The sequence below is a fragment of the Tiliqua scincoides genome, chromosome 6 (assembly GCF_035046505.1).
Source record: "Tiliqua scincoides isolate rTilSci1 chromosome 6, rTilSci1.hap2, whole genome shotgun sequence".
In the NCBI taxonomy this organism is placed as follows: Eukaryota; Metazoa; Chordata; class Lepidosauria; order Squamata; family Scincidae; genus Tiliqua; species Tiliqua scincoides.
In genome coordinates, this window is record NC_089826.1 from 68650673 (window position 1) to 68665818 (window position 15146).

General features: G+C 43.7%; 1 protein-coding gene across 1 annotated transcript in view; it reads left to right on the top strand.

Moving 5' to 3' along the window:
• The window catches only part of GABRA4 (gamma-aminobutyric acid type A receptor subunit alpha4), a 69949-nt gene extending 58607 nt beyond the window's left edge, over positions 1-11342 (top strand). The window contains exons 9-10 of the mRNA XM_066631648.1: positions 4851-4855; positions 10808-11342. Of these exons, the coding sequence (XP_066487745.1) occupies positions 4851-4855; positions 10808-11342 (540 nt within the window). The remainder of the gene's footprint in view (positions 1-4850; positions 4856-10807) is intronic.
• The last annotated feature ends 3804 nt before the right edge of the window (positions 11343-15146 follow it).

A 15146-nucleotide genomic window follows, 5' to 3' on the forward strand; every position in this document is an offset into this window, starting at 1 on the left:
TGGGCTTTTAAAAAGTGCAAATTGGGGGGGAAACCTGCCTCCTCTCCCCAGCAGCTCACCACCCAATTGATCTGCCACCTCCCACCAGCCAGTGGCATAGCTAAGGCATCTATCTGTTACCTGGGATCAAAGAAGATTTTGTAGCCCCCCCTCCATGACAAAATCAAATTTAATTAAGTAAAGAAATAAAACGTGTGCCCCTTATTGGTTAGAGACACTGTGCTGGGGTGAAGAGGGATGGTTATTCTCTCCCTGCTAAATATAAGAGGAGCACCACTTAACGGGCCAGGGAGGAGTGCTTCTCTGGCTGGTGGGTCATAACCAGAGTGACCAGATACAATGGAGGACAGAGTACCTATACCTTTAACCATTGTATAGAAGAGAGAATTTTGGCAGGTGCTGCTCAATATGGAAAAGTTTAAAAAGCTGCACCTGCCAAAATTCCCTCTTCATACAATGGTTAAAGGTATAGGTACTCTGTCCTTCATGGTCGCAACCCACCAGTTTGGGAACTACTGGCCTAACTGCTTGGTTATGTCATTCTAAACTAAAGTAACGCTCTAGGTGAAATAACGGAAAAGTAGATGGGGCTGGGGGTGGGTGTGATCACAGAGTGGCAGAAATAATTGCCTTCTGTGATGCTGTATGAGGAGCTAAATTAAATTTGATCTTATCAGAGCATAGAAACTGTTTGTTCTAGCACAGTGTTTTTCAACCAGTGTGCCATGGCACATTGGTGTGCCATGAATGGTCCACAGGTATGCTGCAGGAGTTTGGGGAAGGTCATTTATTAGTAGGGCCATTGAGGGATGTGAGCCTCCTCCAGCAATGTAGTGTGCCTTTTCAGTTGTCTAAATATGGATGGTGACAATTTTAGAACCTTTTAAGTGTGCCGTGAGATGCAAAAGGTTGAAAATTGCTGTTCTAGCAAAATTCATGGAATGTGCAAATAATTTTCCTACATAATTTGGTTGTCTGGGGATGTGGAATTTTGGTGCTTTGATGTGATCATCTAGTCAGTGACTCTGCCTCCCATCAAGACTCAGTATGATGGATTCATGCTGCTCCTTTAATTACGAGTTCCAGGTCAGAACTAATGTTGGCTTTGGCAAGAGGCTGAAGTTTCTCCAAGCAAATGAACCTCATCTGCGAGTCTCCATGTATGTGGACAGTATACCTGTGCATTCTAGATTCTGGCAACAAATGTTAGAGGGAATTAACAAAAAACACACCATCATGCCTGATTCATTAGCCTTAGGCTATCCACTATTGGAAACTAGATTATGCCTGATCTAATCCAGCAAAATGATTCTTATGTTTATGGGCCAAACATGTGTTAGCTTCAGTGGGCAGAGACTAAGAGCCCCCAGAGAGGTCAGGATGGTAAAAAAGTTACCTGGGCCACTGGATATTCTCTTCACCATCACCTCATGTCTTGGAGCCTTAAATAGATACTCCTTTTAATTCAACTTCAAAGCTTCAGCCTTACAACTTGTGAACCTGTGACCTTGGTGTAACTTTGATACAGTGCTTAATTTTTCAATACTATAGAGAAGTATCATCATCATCATCATCATCATCATCATCATCTCCAAAGCCACCAAGTCTTGGAATTTTAGTCCAAGTCATTTAGTCATTTTTATTTTATGTCCTTTTATACAATCGTGCAGAAAAAGCACAAGTAACAATGTTCTTAGGACTGTACCATTTCAAATGGGAGGGAGCTGAAGATCACATGTTTGAATGCTCCCCACTGTAAAAAACTCCTCACCCATTGTAAGCTAGTGCATAAAAAGGAGATTTAGACCATCCTTCTCCATGACATTCTTCATGTGTGGGAAAAGCGGCTTTCATTGTGTTGTGCTTTGTTCACATGAGCACTTTGGATTATGCAGCTCCCCAGTGGCTGTTCAGAAGTGCCTGTCCCACATTTATTTTCCGCAGCATATTTGAGCTGGATATCCAACTTCCTAATGATGCTTCAATATATAGTACATGCAGTATGTCTTTTGTTTGTTTCTTTTGTTGTGTAATTATATGACTCATGTTTTTGTCACTGCATTGGTGCTGATTAATATGCTGGTGAACTGGTGGCCGTAAATCTCAACTTTTGCTAGGATGCACAGTTTCAGCTCTTGCTAAATTTGCAATCTGACTTCACTGGAGTGCAAAATTGGTTTGCTTGTCGTAAGCTGGTAATACATGCAAAACAATCTAATACTTTCTTTTCTGGCTCAAGTGGAGGATTATGGAAGCTCAGAGGCCTTTTTTTTTCAAAATTTGCACTGCAGATGAACAGCTGTTTCTAAGGGGCAAACCTTGTTAAAAATTGAAGAGCTTGGATTGACTCATACTTGAACAGTACTTTAGCATGGAGGCAGACAATAGAAACCCAGAATGTTTAGATTGGCAGGCGGGCAGGCACAGTGAATATGCTTTGAGTTATTTTGCAACAGACTCATCGCTTCTCTTATTTATTTTTGCCTCACGGTGCATTTTGTCCCTTGAGGTGAGCCACAAACGCTACCGAATAGAACCGCCGTCATGTTTAACAATAGATGAGACAGATTTGTGGCAACTTATGCCGATGGCATGCTCCGTTGCATTATACATGGTCAATTTAACGTGCTTCCATGTGGAAAAAAAATATGACTGTGGCATTAATTACAGTATTGATACATGCCTGCAAGGACGTTTGCCTGATTATCTTACCTTTGTGTTGAATTAAACTGATAGCATTCCTGCACCTGCACTTATGAAAAGGGTGTCTTGCACAAGCATTTGAGGTGAACTAACCTCACCTTAAGGTTGAGTGGTCACTAATTTTCACCTTGAGGTGAAAAACTGGTCTTCTTGGGCCTCTTTAAAACCCCATCCTTTAAAAATGCCATATAGTATTTGGAACATTTCAACCAGTGTTTAGAACAGGAGAGAACAAAATGCCATTGGGGGGGGGGGCTTCAGAAATCAGTCATTTTTTTAATGATACACGTTTCTGTCTACCTGAAATAAAAGACAGGAGGACAGAATTTCAACCAACTTGCTGTAACAGAGCAAATCTTGGACTATTTTCAGTAGAAAATAGAAAGCTTGGGATTTCAAGAGAGCATTTTCATTTCTTTGTGTTTTCATTCTAGTAGGTGGCAATATTAAAAGGCTACCTTGTTCATAAAGATCAGCATAATCATCATGTTGGCAAACAAGCAATAATACAGCAGGCAGAAAATGCTCTTGTTTGCCAAGATCTTGATAGCCTCTCCCTGTTCTGTTCATATGACGCAACCCAAAGCAGGCGCAGAAATAACTGACAGTCCCTCAATGCCAACACTTTGAAAGGTTGTATGCAACAACTATTTCTGCTTATTATATAATATTGTGGCTGTACACAATTACATTCTCATTTTTTGAAGTACCTCTTGAGACATAACTAATTTGTGCCAAAACCCCCCAAAAAACACAACTGTATTTTATTGTCCTCACTTTGAAGATCCCTTTTGGCATTTAATTTTCTTACCATAGAATTTTTCTGTAAATCTGAAGGGATAAATCTCCCTACAGATTCAATGATGACCCAATCCTATCCCCTGTCAGCTGTGCCAATGCAGATATGCCAAAAAGGTGTGCACTGCATCCAGTGGTGGGAAGGGCAACACAAGGGCAAACAGGAGGTAAGTAAAAAATATTTTTACTTAGCTCCCAATAAACCCTGGGGTCGCCTATGGGTCTCCTTGGACATCACCACCACTTTTGGTGGCACATGTCTACAGAGAGGAAAGGGGTGAGGAGATCCTCAACAGAGGGGATAGGATCTGGCAGGTACCATTGCCACTAGATCTGCCCTTGTTCCTGCCCCTTCCCTGCCCAGCTCTGTGTCTAATTCCTCTTCTCCCACTGCTGACATAACAGGTCTGGCAACGGAGCAGGGGTGTTTGAATCATGAAATCATCTGGTGAAAAGAACCAAGTATCTAAGCCTACTTAGGAACACAGGCTTCTCAGAATTCAGAAAAAATTCTGAATTTTATCTTTGTATTCAGGTATGCCGGCCGTGCAATTAAATATCAAAATGCAATAAAACCCCCTGTTGCTGCAACCAGAAGGTGGTGATGGCAGGGGTGATACAGCCCAGGTCTACACAACATGAGACCCATCAAGTTGAGTGCATCACTTCCAGGTTAATGATATCGCTTCTGGTGGTTCCCGACAGATTGTCTAAAAAGTGGGTCCTGGTGCTAAAAAGTTTAAGAACAACTGATTTAAAATATTTATATCCTGCTTTTCTCCCACTATGGTCAATCAAGGTGGCGTACAACATTAAAAAAATAGTAAAACATTAAACACATTTAAACAATAAAATACAAAACAAGTCCCAAGGATTGCATAAAAAAATTGTTTTGGTTAAAAATGCCAGTTCATTGTATCAGCTATCAAATGCCATCCTAAATAAAAAGGTTTTAAGGCCCTGCCAAAAGGTCTCCAAAGAGAGAGCCATTCTTGAGTCTAGGGAGAGGTGGTTCCACCTCCCTCCCCCTTAGAAGATAGAAGGCCCATTCACACATGCAAGCCCATAACATACCTTATCACTGTGGTTTCAGATTTTTCCTTCTTCAAAGAATCCTTTCCTCACTTGTCTTCCACCCTTTCCTATCCTTTCCACAAAACACTTGTAAAGAAACTCCTGTAGGTCTGCCAAGGAAGTCTTGCACATTGCACACACAGTCAATTCACATGGCATGCTGGTAGCAGCCCAATTACACATCACCTTTACACTCTATTGTTTGTCCTCTTGCAATGGCTTGAAGCACAGTGCTCACGTCTGGATGTAACACAGACCTGTGGCTTACTTCAGAGCAGAAGTAAACACTTTCCCTTTCCTCCTCTTGTATATGACAGAGAAGCATGTGAGCCTGCTGCTGCTTGTGAAGTCTTGTATATATACTGGGAAACCATGGTTTCCTGTTATATCTGAACTGAGAGTACTGCCAGGAATGCATCAAGGCTACAATCCTATATACTGGTGGGTTTTTCAACCAATGGTTTGAGTATCACCAGTGGTACTTGAGGTGGTGTCTGGTGGTACTCATGGGACCCCCAGACCCCCTCTGCATGGCAGAGAGACCAGCAATGCAACACAACAAGCAGCAGTAGGAGACTTGGCTTGGCAGGCAGAGCTCCAATGTACTTCTCATGCACTCAACAAAGCCCCTCCTGTCTGCTCTGAGCCTCTTACCAGTGTTTGTCATGTTGCGTGTGGTCTCCCAATCTGGAAGTAACTGGTGATGACATCATCGCCAGTTACTTCTGGTGGTGCTTCCAATAGGTGGACCATGCAAAGTGGTACAGTGGGGACAAATGTTGAGAAATGCTGCTGTACACCCTTACCTGGGAGTAAGTCTCATTGAACTTGGTGGGACCTCCTTCTGAATAGACATGCATAGGATTGTGCTGCAAATATTCCTGTACAATGCAGGAAAAAAAAGATGGTGGTGGGCTTGCCGTCCACCATTCCTGATCTTTTCAGAGGAAGCCTGAGAATCTTTGAAGGAAGTGCAGGATATCATTTGAAAACCACTGCCTTGTGGGGAGGGGGATCAGCACTCTGAATAATTAGGGGGAAAAGCTTCAGTGGTTTATTGCAATAAGTTTTATTACATCAAAACCAAGAAAAACTTTATTGCATTTAAAAAAAAAACAGTAAGCATATTAGGTTTATTGCATCAAAAACAAGAAAGGCTTGACATTAACAGATTTTTGTGGCATAATATTTTGTGGACTAGACACCGCTTCATCAGAAACACAAAGGGTTATTGCGAGCCCTTCACAACAGTATTCACAACAGCAGCAATAGATAGGAGGTGGGCTCACAAGAAAGCTTTGTTCTGGCATATTTCTTCATTTGAATATTTCTGCCTTCCACTGATTGCAGCTAATTGCCACTTTCTGCCCTCATTTGCAACGCCACAGCATTAACAAATGAAAGGTTGAATTTATTGTATGGAAGAAGAAGAGGAGAAAAATGATACTGACAGCAGGCAGTACGGATGACTTAGTTTGCTGTAGAAAGCCTGAGTCATGTTCCAACATGTGCAGCCCCGTTACAGAGGCACGCCATTTATTTCCCTCCGTACGTGGATTGCTTATGACCCACGGACAGGCAAGTGCATGTTTTGCTTCCTAAACACATTACAATGAATGAAATTCTAAATGAATGTGCATTTGGTGGGCAATCATGCATGCAAGGCTATGGAAAGAATATACGTATAAAAGGCTTGAGAAACTGAAGCAAATGTGAAACTCTAAAGTAGAATGTCCAAAACTGGTGCCTCTATACTGCCAGGAGAGCCAGAATTATTCTTACTAAATGGGTGATATGCTTCTCTAAATACATATTTCTATAAGGATCCCTTGCTATACTTTTTACATTTAACTTTATGTGAGTGAAATTTGAGGGACACCTAAAGTCACATAAGCAAGAGGTTATAGGGACATACACTACCCATAAGGAAACTTCCTCTATGAATGGTTTACTATCACAATTTTTGCCCTCCAAATCATGGGGCCCATTTTTAATCTAAAGTGCAGAATGGGCCCATGTTTTGGCAGTGGCATAGCTAAGGGGGCAGGGGATACATTTCTCTGGGTACCACGCCTTGAAGGAGTGCCAACCAACACCCCCGATCAGGGCCTCTGAGAAGAATTTTATCAGGGGGTACAAATTTTATTTTGGGCCCCTTTCAAAGGGGGAGGGGTGAAACAGAGCAGGGGCGGGTGGTGATGGGTGAGCAGAATAGGGGCAGAGAGGAGTGAAGCAGGATGAGGGGAGGGTAGAGACAGCTGGAAAAGTCTTTGGAGCACAGGCCTACCCACCCATGTGGCATCTGTAGTGTCCCCAGCATCCCCAGTCATGGTAGTGTCCCCAGTATCCCGTACAGGCACCAAGTCTGAGTAGATAGAAAAATGTCAGATCCCAAGAAATTTCTGGGCAGGGCCTCTGAGAGGAATTTTATCAGGGGGTACAATGTTTCTTTTGGGCCCCTTCCCAAATAGGAAGGAGGTGAAACAGAGGGGGTTGGCAGTGGAGTGGGCAAAATGGGGGCAAAACAGGGAGGGGGAAAGTGGCAATAGCCAGAATAATCTTTGGGGCCCAGGTCTACCAGTCTTCATAATGCAGAGCCCAGGTCTACCTGCCTGCCTGGCGTTGGCAGCTATATATAGTCATATGGAAAACCAAAGACACTCCTCTCTAAAGTCTTTCAAATGTAGAAAGACATTGCAGAAGATTAGTCTCATTGTATTTAGGCTCCCAGTAGAATGGAAAGTGTCCTGTGTACACTAAAACCGACTTCTGCAGCAGCTGCCGTCCCACAGCTGTGTTGCTGAGCTTCTCTACACTCCTTCATGGCAAGCAGATCCACAAGCCAAAGAGCTACTGTACAGGTCAGTTTCCTCCCAGATGTGACAGTGTTAAGGAATGTATGCGTTCCTGGGCCTGGTGTATATGGCTTGTGCCCATGGTAATGCCCCCAGCATCCCGTATGGACAGTGAGCCTGGGTGAGATTGGGAAATGTAAGATTCCAGCACATTTCTGGGCCCCCTTCTTGGGCTCCTGGGCCCCCTTTCTGACCCTGGGCCCCGGTACAAATTACCCCCTTTACCCCCCTCTCCTAGGCCCTGCCCCCAATGGTGGATCCCAAGATGTCCGGAAGAAGGCATGGGAAGACATCCTTGTACCTCAGAAGGCATTAGAAGGGCTCCTGGAGGCCTCCAAAAGGAACTTCCTGTGTGCAGCCTCCCCAGGCCATTTGCAAAAACTGGAAGTGTTTTCTGTGGCCTTCCAAAGCTCAGGGAGGCTGCGCGTCACCTCCCCAGGCCTCCAAAGGCCTCCTGGAAGCCTTAGAAAGGCACTTCTGGTTCTCATGAAAAAGTGCCTTTCTGATGCCTTCAAGAGGCATAGGGAGGCTGCTTGCCAGACAACCCCAGGGGTGTCCCCACCAGACACCCCCCGGGGGGATTCTGGCCCACTGGCCCTGGGGTGTGTTAAAAATTTTTGTGTCCTTGGTTGTCAGATCCCTTAGCTACACCACTGGGTAATGGAAGTCACTGTGGTATATTTAATACTTGTACAGAAAAGGCAATCAGCTTGTCGGGAAGGGATAAGAAAAGCTTTAAATTTACCCTCATAGACACAACTGTTAAAAGGAAAGGAGATCTCCTTTGCACCTGGTATCCCTTTTCCCCTCCCTCTGTTTCCCCCATACAATTTTCTTTCCTTTTCTCATTTATGCTGCTTCTCTTCCTTGTCTATTTTTTTTTTAAACTGGTGCCACTGGCGTGCTTCCTACTTGCTGGTGACATGACCCACTTGTGGGTCATAGCCACCAACTGAAAGTCGTTTTTGCACTCCTGTTTCTGTTTTAGACTGTGTCAGATCTGCCCAACTTGTGAGATCTGTCATAGCCAACCCACCAGTCAGGTTTGGTGGAATACCAGAAGCTCTGTAGATCTTCTTGCCAAGATCTTCTTGCTTGTAGAACTCCTTGCCACAGGATGAACTCCTTGCCACAGGATGAACTCCTTGCCACAGGATGTGGTGCTGGCGTCTAGCCTAGACGCCTTTAAAAGGGGATTGGACGAGTTTCTGGAGGAAAAATCCATTATGGGGTACAAGCCATGATGTGTATGCGCAACCTCCTGATTTTAGGAATGGGTTAAGTCAGAATGCCAGATGTAGGGGAGAGCACCAGGACGAGGTCTCTTGTTATCTGGTGTGCTCCCTGGGGCATTTGGTGGGCCGCTGTGAGATACAGGAAGCTGGACTAGATGGGCCTATGGCCTGATCCAGTGGGGCTGTTCTTATGTTCTTATGTTCTTATGTTCTTATCTCCTGCTACTGTTGTCTGCTTGAAACTGCAAAAAAAAAAAAAAAAAAAAAACATGGGTGGGAAGAGTCTTGTTAAACACATAGGGCCCAACACTTTCCAACACTGTTGCCTACAGGGCATGTGCTGCAGCCTGTGGAGGGGGGGGGGTAGTCATGAATGCCTCCTCAAGATAAGAGACGTTTCCTTACTTCAGGGTCCCATTTTGGCTACTTCGGTACTGGAAAGTTGGATAGGATTAGGTCCTTGGTAAACCATGTAAGAGAGAATTCTATCAGTATTGGAAACCTTCCCTTTCTCTGGGAAAAATTCATTCTGTGTGATAGTTACTGACTGGTGCTTCTGTCATTAGATGTCTACTCATGCTGCCCTTGCTGAAATGTCTGTGGTTCATTCTGACTGACAGCATTGCTATTCTATCACATTGCTGTAATACTTTTCTCTAGCATCTACCATACCTGTTCTCACAGCTCATAGACAGCCTGCTAGATAAAGAAGCTTTACTTGCACTGAAAGCTACAGAAGTGTCCACTGAACACGTCCCATTTGTGCCACAAATATTGGGCCAGCCTCCTCTTCCTCTCTTCCCGGTCATAATGTTTACCCAAAGACAGTGCAAATGCTTCCTGAAAACGTAAAAATAGCAGTACGGTAAACATATACAATTTTTAATAGTGCTTACCGATATAGGTCAAGAGTGTTCATTTGTGGTGCGCCATCAGATCTTTATGTTATTTGGTTCTGGGTGAGATCATTGTCTGAGGTCAGGATTTATTTTGTCAGGCAGAAGTGCTGCTCAGATGAGGTATTCATTGGTGTCTACTCAATTAAAGGTTTTTTTTCCTCCTTGAAAACTGATCACTGACATTCAAATTTGAGCCATTTAGCCATAGCATTGAGTATTAAGGTCAGGCACTCAGCATAGTTTCACACTGGGATCAGCATTCAGGCAGGGCCGGAGAGAGGCTCTGCATATTTGGCTTTTAGGAAAAAAGCTTTACATCCAGTTTTGAAATTCAGTTCCCAGGAACTGTTTGAGGCCTCCATCTCCTGCACAAGCTTTATAAAAACTTAGACTAGAATGACGCTAGCATGGAGTGGTTGCTAGAACATAACTAAATATCTGAGTTATTTTCAGTCATTTCAATGCAGATTTCATAGCTGGGATTTTGAATGAATATGGTTCCTGTTCACAGAGCTCTTCTATCACCTCGTTCTACTAATTCATTATGTGCACTTAGAAACAAAAAAACCCACTACCCTGTGTATTTTAATCTAGTTTTTCATGCAGAAAGCTTTAGTTTAGCCATCTCCCTAATGTCCTAGTTCAGTGTTTCTCAACCAGTGGTATGGGTATCACCAGTGGTATTTAAGGTGGTGTTTGGTGGTACTTGCGGAACTCCTGGGCACCTGCCACCTTGCAGCAAGACCAGGAATGCAACCCAACAAACAGTGGTAGGAGGCTTGACTCGGCATGCAGAGCTCCAAGGCATGCTTTTCTGCACTTGAAAAAGTCCTCCCTCCCACCCCTAATCGCATTGCTTCCTTCCCCCTGCCCCTGCTGCCTCGCTCCCCTCCCCTGCAAGGACTTACTGTGGTCCTGAAACTCTCTGAGAGTTTGAAAACTGCAGCCTTACATGATAGGATTGAGATATTTTCAGCACAATCCTATGTATGTCTACTCAAAAGGAAGTCCCATTGTGTTGAACAGAGTTTACTCTCAGGGAAGTATGTCTACGGTTGTGGCCTTAATGTTAAAACAATGAATTTGCATTTTACTCCCTAACTGTATTCCATAACTGCAGGGTCAGGCCGATCTTTGTTATCATAGAGCGTTGCTACTGTCTGTTCTTAGCTGAGGATGGTGTGACTGGCATGGGAACATTTCATTCCAAATGGCTAAAGTTGTATCTTTTAACCTTGCAGAGTATGGACTCGAATTCAAATGTGCGGAAAAGAACTAACGCCGCCGCGCAACCAGAAGCGGAGGGCTTGAAGAGAATTGACACAGGAAACAGTGCACTTTCACTGTCTACAGTAACTCAGGGGCCTGCAGACGTTACGCCCCGATCTCCGTCGGCGTCGAGTCCGAACCCGTTCAGCCGCATTAGCATATCGGAAACATTAGCTTCTGCGCGAGCAACTCCTTCGGCTCCTCCCTCTACCCCGGTTTTAACTGGATACATACCCCAACAAACCACAGCTGGATCACCGTCCATCCATCATTTACTGGGATCTAGACTGGAGCAGATTCAGACCACCACAAATACTTTGGGAGCCTCTGCAAAGCCGGTGGCCACCAACCCTCCCCCTCCTGTTCCCCCACCCTCAAGTTCTGACACCAGTAAGATAGACAAATATGCACGCATTTTGTTCCCTGTCACTTTTGGAGCATTTAACATGGTCTACTGGGTGGTGTATCTATCCAAGGACACCATGGAAAAATCAGAAAGTCTAATGTAGTCTTGCTGCTATGTAGTAGTATTTTTTTTCTCCTGGAATTTATTCTAAACACATTTGAATGCAGAGTTTCTTCTTTTAAAACTATTTTTTAAAAAAGAAACTTTTAATGCTTATTTTTTAACAAAAGCTCTGTGCTCGTTTTCTCATGGTAAAGGGCAGATATTATTAGGTCAATTAACTCAGCGAAGAGAAACAAAGAGTATGACGATGGTCTTTTGGGCCTTTCCAAAACGGTGTTCCGTTTGATCGAAATGCACTGGGCTGTTTGAAAGAGCAGAGATGGGATGCTAACGCCCTCCCCAAGGAAATTCAATGACCAACAGATGTGCAAGAAATATGACCTGACTTATCCAAAAGTGAATGCCGATAAGTCGAGATCTGTATTTTTTTTTATGGCCTACCTTCCGTACCGAATGCTGCAATGAGTTTGTGGTGGCTGTTAGGTGGACATTATTCAGGTCTCTAGTTGTAAAGCCCTTTCTTGAACAAATATATTAAGGGCACAATCCTAACCACGTCTACTCAGAAGTAAGTCCTATTGTGTTCAGCGGGACTTACTCCCAGGAAAGTGAGGTTAGGATTGCAGACTAAGACGCATAGTTGGCTGGGGGGTGGGGGGTGGAGGCAAAAGAATTAGACATCCACTGGGAAGTTTTAAGAAAAAAAAGAATTATGCAAAGAAGTTGGTGCACACCAGATATTTTTTACTAAGCGCAGTTTCATTTGTCAATGCACAGGCTAATGTAGCTGTGAATTGAGGATGGGTGAATTGAGGATGGGTGGATCTTAAGGATTCTGTAAATCACCTGAACAAGTTCTGTTTGGCTGTCAAAGTTGGGACATGATCCGGCCAAAATCATGCATGTTAAATCCCATTTAGTTTCAGTGGAATTGATGGAACTCAAATCTGCTTAATATGGGTTTGATTGTGGGTCAGCATAGTAAACATGTAATTATCTCCCTGTGCTTTATTATTATTATTATTATTATTATTATTATTATTATTATTATTTTAAGAAATAGCCATTGTAGAGGAATAGACTGATTTAAGAGAGAATGTTTCGCTTGATCTTAGCCAAAAGGCCGAGGGGAAAGGGGGAGTCTGTTTTCCCTCCCATACCTTTTCCCTGCTGAAAATTCTACTCCTGATGCCCCTGGGGCAAATTGCAGCAAATGGTGCTGGGGGGGGGGGGCAAATAGGAGCTGGGTGGTTCTTTTCATGGAAAAATGGTTCAGGGAGAAAGGGTTTTGACCAGGGATATCAAAACTCATTTCATACAGAGGGCCAAAGTAGAAGGTGCCTAATGACAACTGGAAGTGACATCATTAAGTAGAATGATGGCCTGAAAGCACTTTGTTCTCACACAGAAACTCATTAGCTGTAAGTGGCAGAAGAGAAAATGTGCAAATGAGATACTGTTATGAGATATGAGATACTGTTTTAAGATATGAGAGTTCAATTATTAAGTTGGGAGAGCCCAATTATAACATGTGTGTGTGTGTGTGTGAGAGAGAGAGAGAGAGAGAGAGATGAATTAGTTGTTTTCAGGGGGTGCATTCAGCCCATGGGCCTAATGTTTGACACCCTGGTTTGGACCATCCTCTTCATGCACCATTGTACTGATTCAGATTTCATTCTGTTTCTTGGCTATTTCTTAAAAAAAAACAAAAGGCACAAGAGAGACAAGTATGTGCTTAGTATATTGTCTCGTTTGATCTTGGGTGTCCAGATCTAGTAGACTGACCCTCTCTCACTGAATTCAAATGGGTAAAAACATTACCCTGTGTTTGATGTAAGTGTTCCACAAGTCATTTATGCCATTTAAATATGTTGGGTTCAAGATCACTTAATATTTGAATGTTTTTTAGTTTTGGAATGCCAAAGGATAGATGATTTTCTCCTCACTGTTGCCATGCTTTTTTTTTTGGGGGGGGGGGGGGGGGGGATGGTAATGTTCTAAATGTTTAGTCCATTTTAGTTTGAATGTTAGAATACTGAACCAGAACATGGTTGTTTCAGATCAGGTGACTTTAGTAACTATAACTTAAGGTCAATTCACATGTTATCACAGTGGGGTTGGGGATGCTTTCTGTGGTTTTCCCCATGGCACTCAAACAGAGCATATATAGCTGTCTTCCACTGAGTAAACCCATTGATCCATTGGGCTTGATACTGTCTACACTAGCTGGTTGCAGCTCACCAGGGTTTCTGATAGGATTTGTTTGGGTTCCTACCTGGAGATGTTAAAGATCAAACCTGGAATCTTCTGCATGCAAAACTTGGAGACTGAGCCACAGCCTCAGCCATGAATGCATGTATGAAGAAGTTGCATCATTCCCTCCAGAAAGTAGAATAGTGAGTCTGCTGCGGGGAGGTGAAGGCTGTCCTTGCTGCACTCTGTGGGTTTGCCACACTCTCTGTGTGGAGGGTGTGTGTGTATGTGCAATGCTTGCTGCCCAAGTGCTCGGAACAGCAAGTGAAGCACAGATGGGCCATCCTGCCCATCCTTATGTCCGTTTGGCTCCAGATTGGAACCATTCTGGATGGGGGTTTTTGACGTACTGATGGAGGGAATGACATGATGACACAGGGGGTGATGTGACTGCATCATCATGTCACCCCCGTCCCAGGCTGTGGCCAGCCCAGTTCCATGCTGTCTCCAGTTGTTTTCCAACCCTCCACTAGCACCAGAGCAGACTATAGCAAAGTGAGTCCCACACCACAGTGGCATCATATGAAACAAACCTTTTGTGAGAGTTCTGTAGTTTTAAGTGGCTAAATGATACAACCACATTTTAGATTTGCAGCACCAGCTGGCAGATGCTTAAGGTGCAGTTCACTGACAGTGTTGATAGAGCCAGTCTAGAAATGTGAAATCAAGGTGGCATTGAGGCAGCATTATGCTAGCGTTGCATTGGAGCAAACATTAAACACTGGGGTGTCAGTTGGTAACCTTCAGGAAATTCATTCAGACTAATATTACAGAACTATGTTAGAGGTTCAGATGTTTGAGGAAACACAGCCTGTGAGGCTCTTGCTTTTAATTTCTGAAAAAGAAAGGAAAATCAAGTTTGGTTTCCAGTAGAAATTCTTTCTCTCTTTCTGTCTACTCTCATTGCTGCATCTCTTCTTGATCTGTCCTTGATTCTTCCCATTCCCTGTACTTAATTTTTCACCAGTCAGTTGTCACTGGGTATTATCTCTCAGCTGCTCACTTCATAGTTTCTCAGAATCTGTACGTGACCCGATGATAGTCACTTCCTAGTAAAACTTTGCCTTGGAGATGGTTTGATTGTGGCTGCCCTTCTGAGAAATGTACCCCATTCTCCTTGAGTAAGCATGGGGTGGGGTGATCATGGATGTGGGAGTGCACTACTTACTACGGGACCTCAGTCCCAGTGCTCCCACTATCCATTTCTGAACTGCAAAGATTTCCACTGCTCCAGGAAGGGCAAAAGTGCACTGACTTTCCCCAAACACATGGCGTCTCCCAGTCATGTGATTTGCCAAGAGCACATTCCTTTCCATTCCTCATCAGCACTTCTCTCAACTACTGTTCAGCAGAGAGGGAAGGACAAGACCAGGACTTATTACAGATATTCCATTAAAGCCCAATTCACTCTGTTCTAGGTCTTTAAGGCACTAGAACGCTCCCTTGGTCAGCACGCGCTCAATAGATTGTAAAAGATATTTATTAGTTAATGACAAACTTTGCAGGGCTTCCACTCAGACTTTGCAGCCTGAGGGAAAGGCCCACACAAACATTAGTTCCCAAGAGCGCATAAAAGACCTCTCAAAGCTAT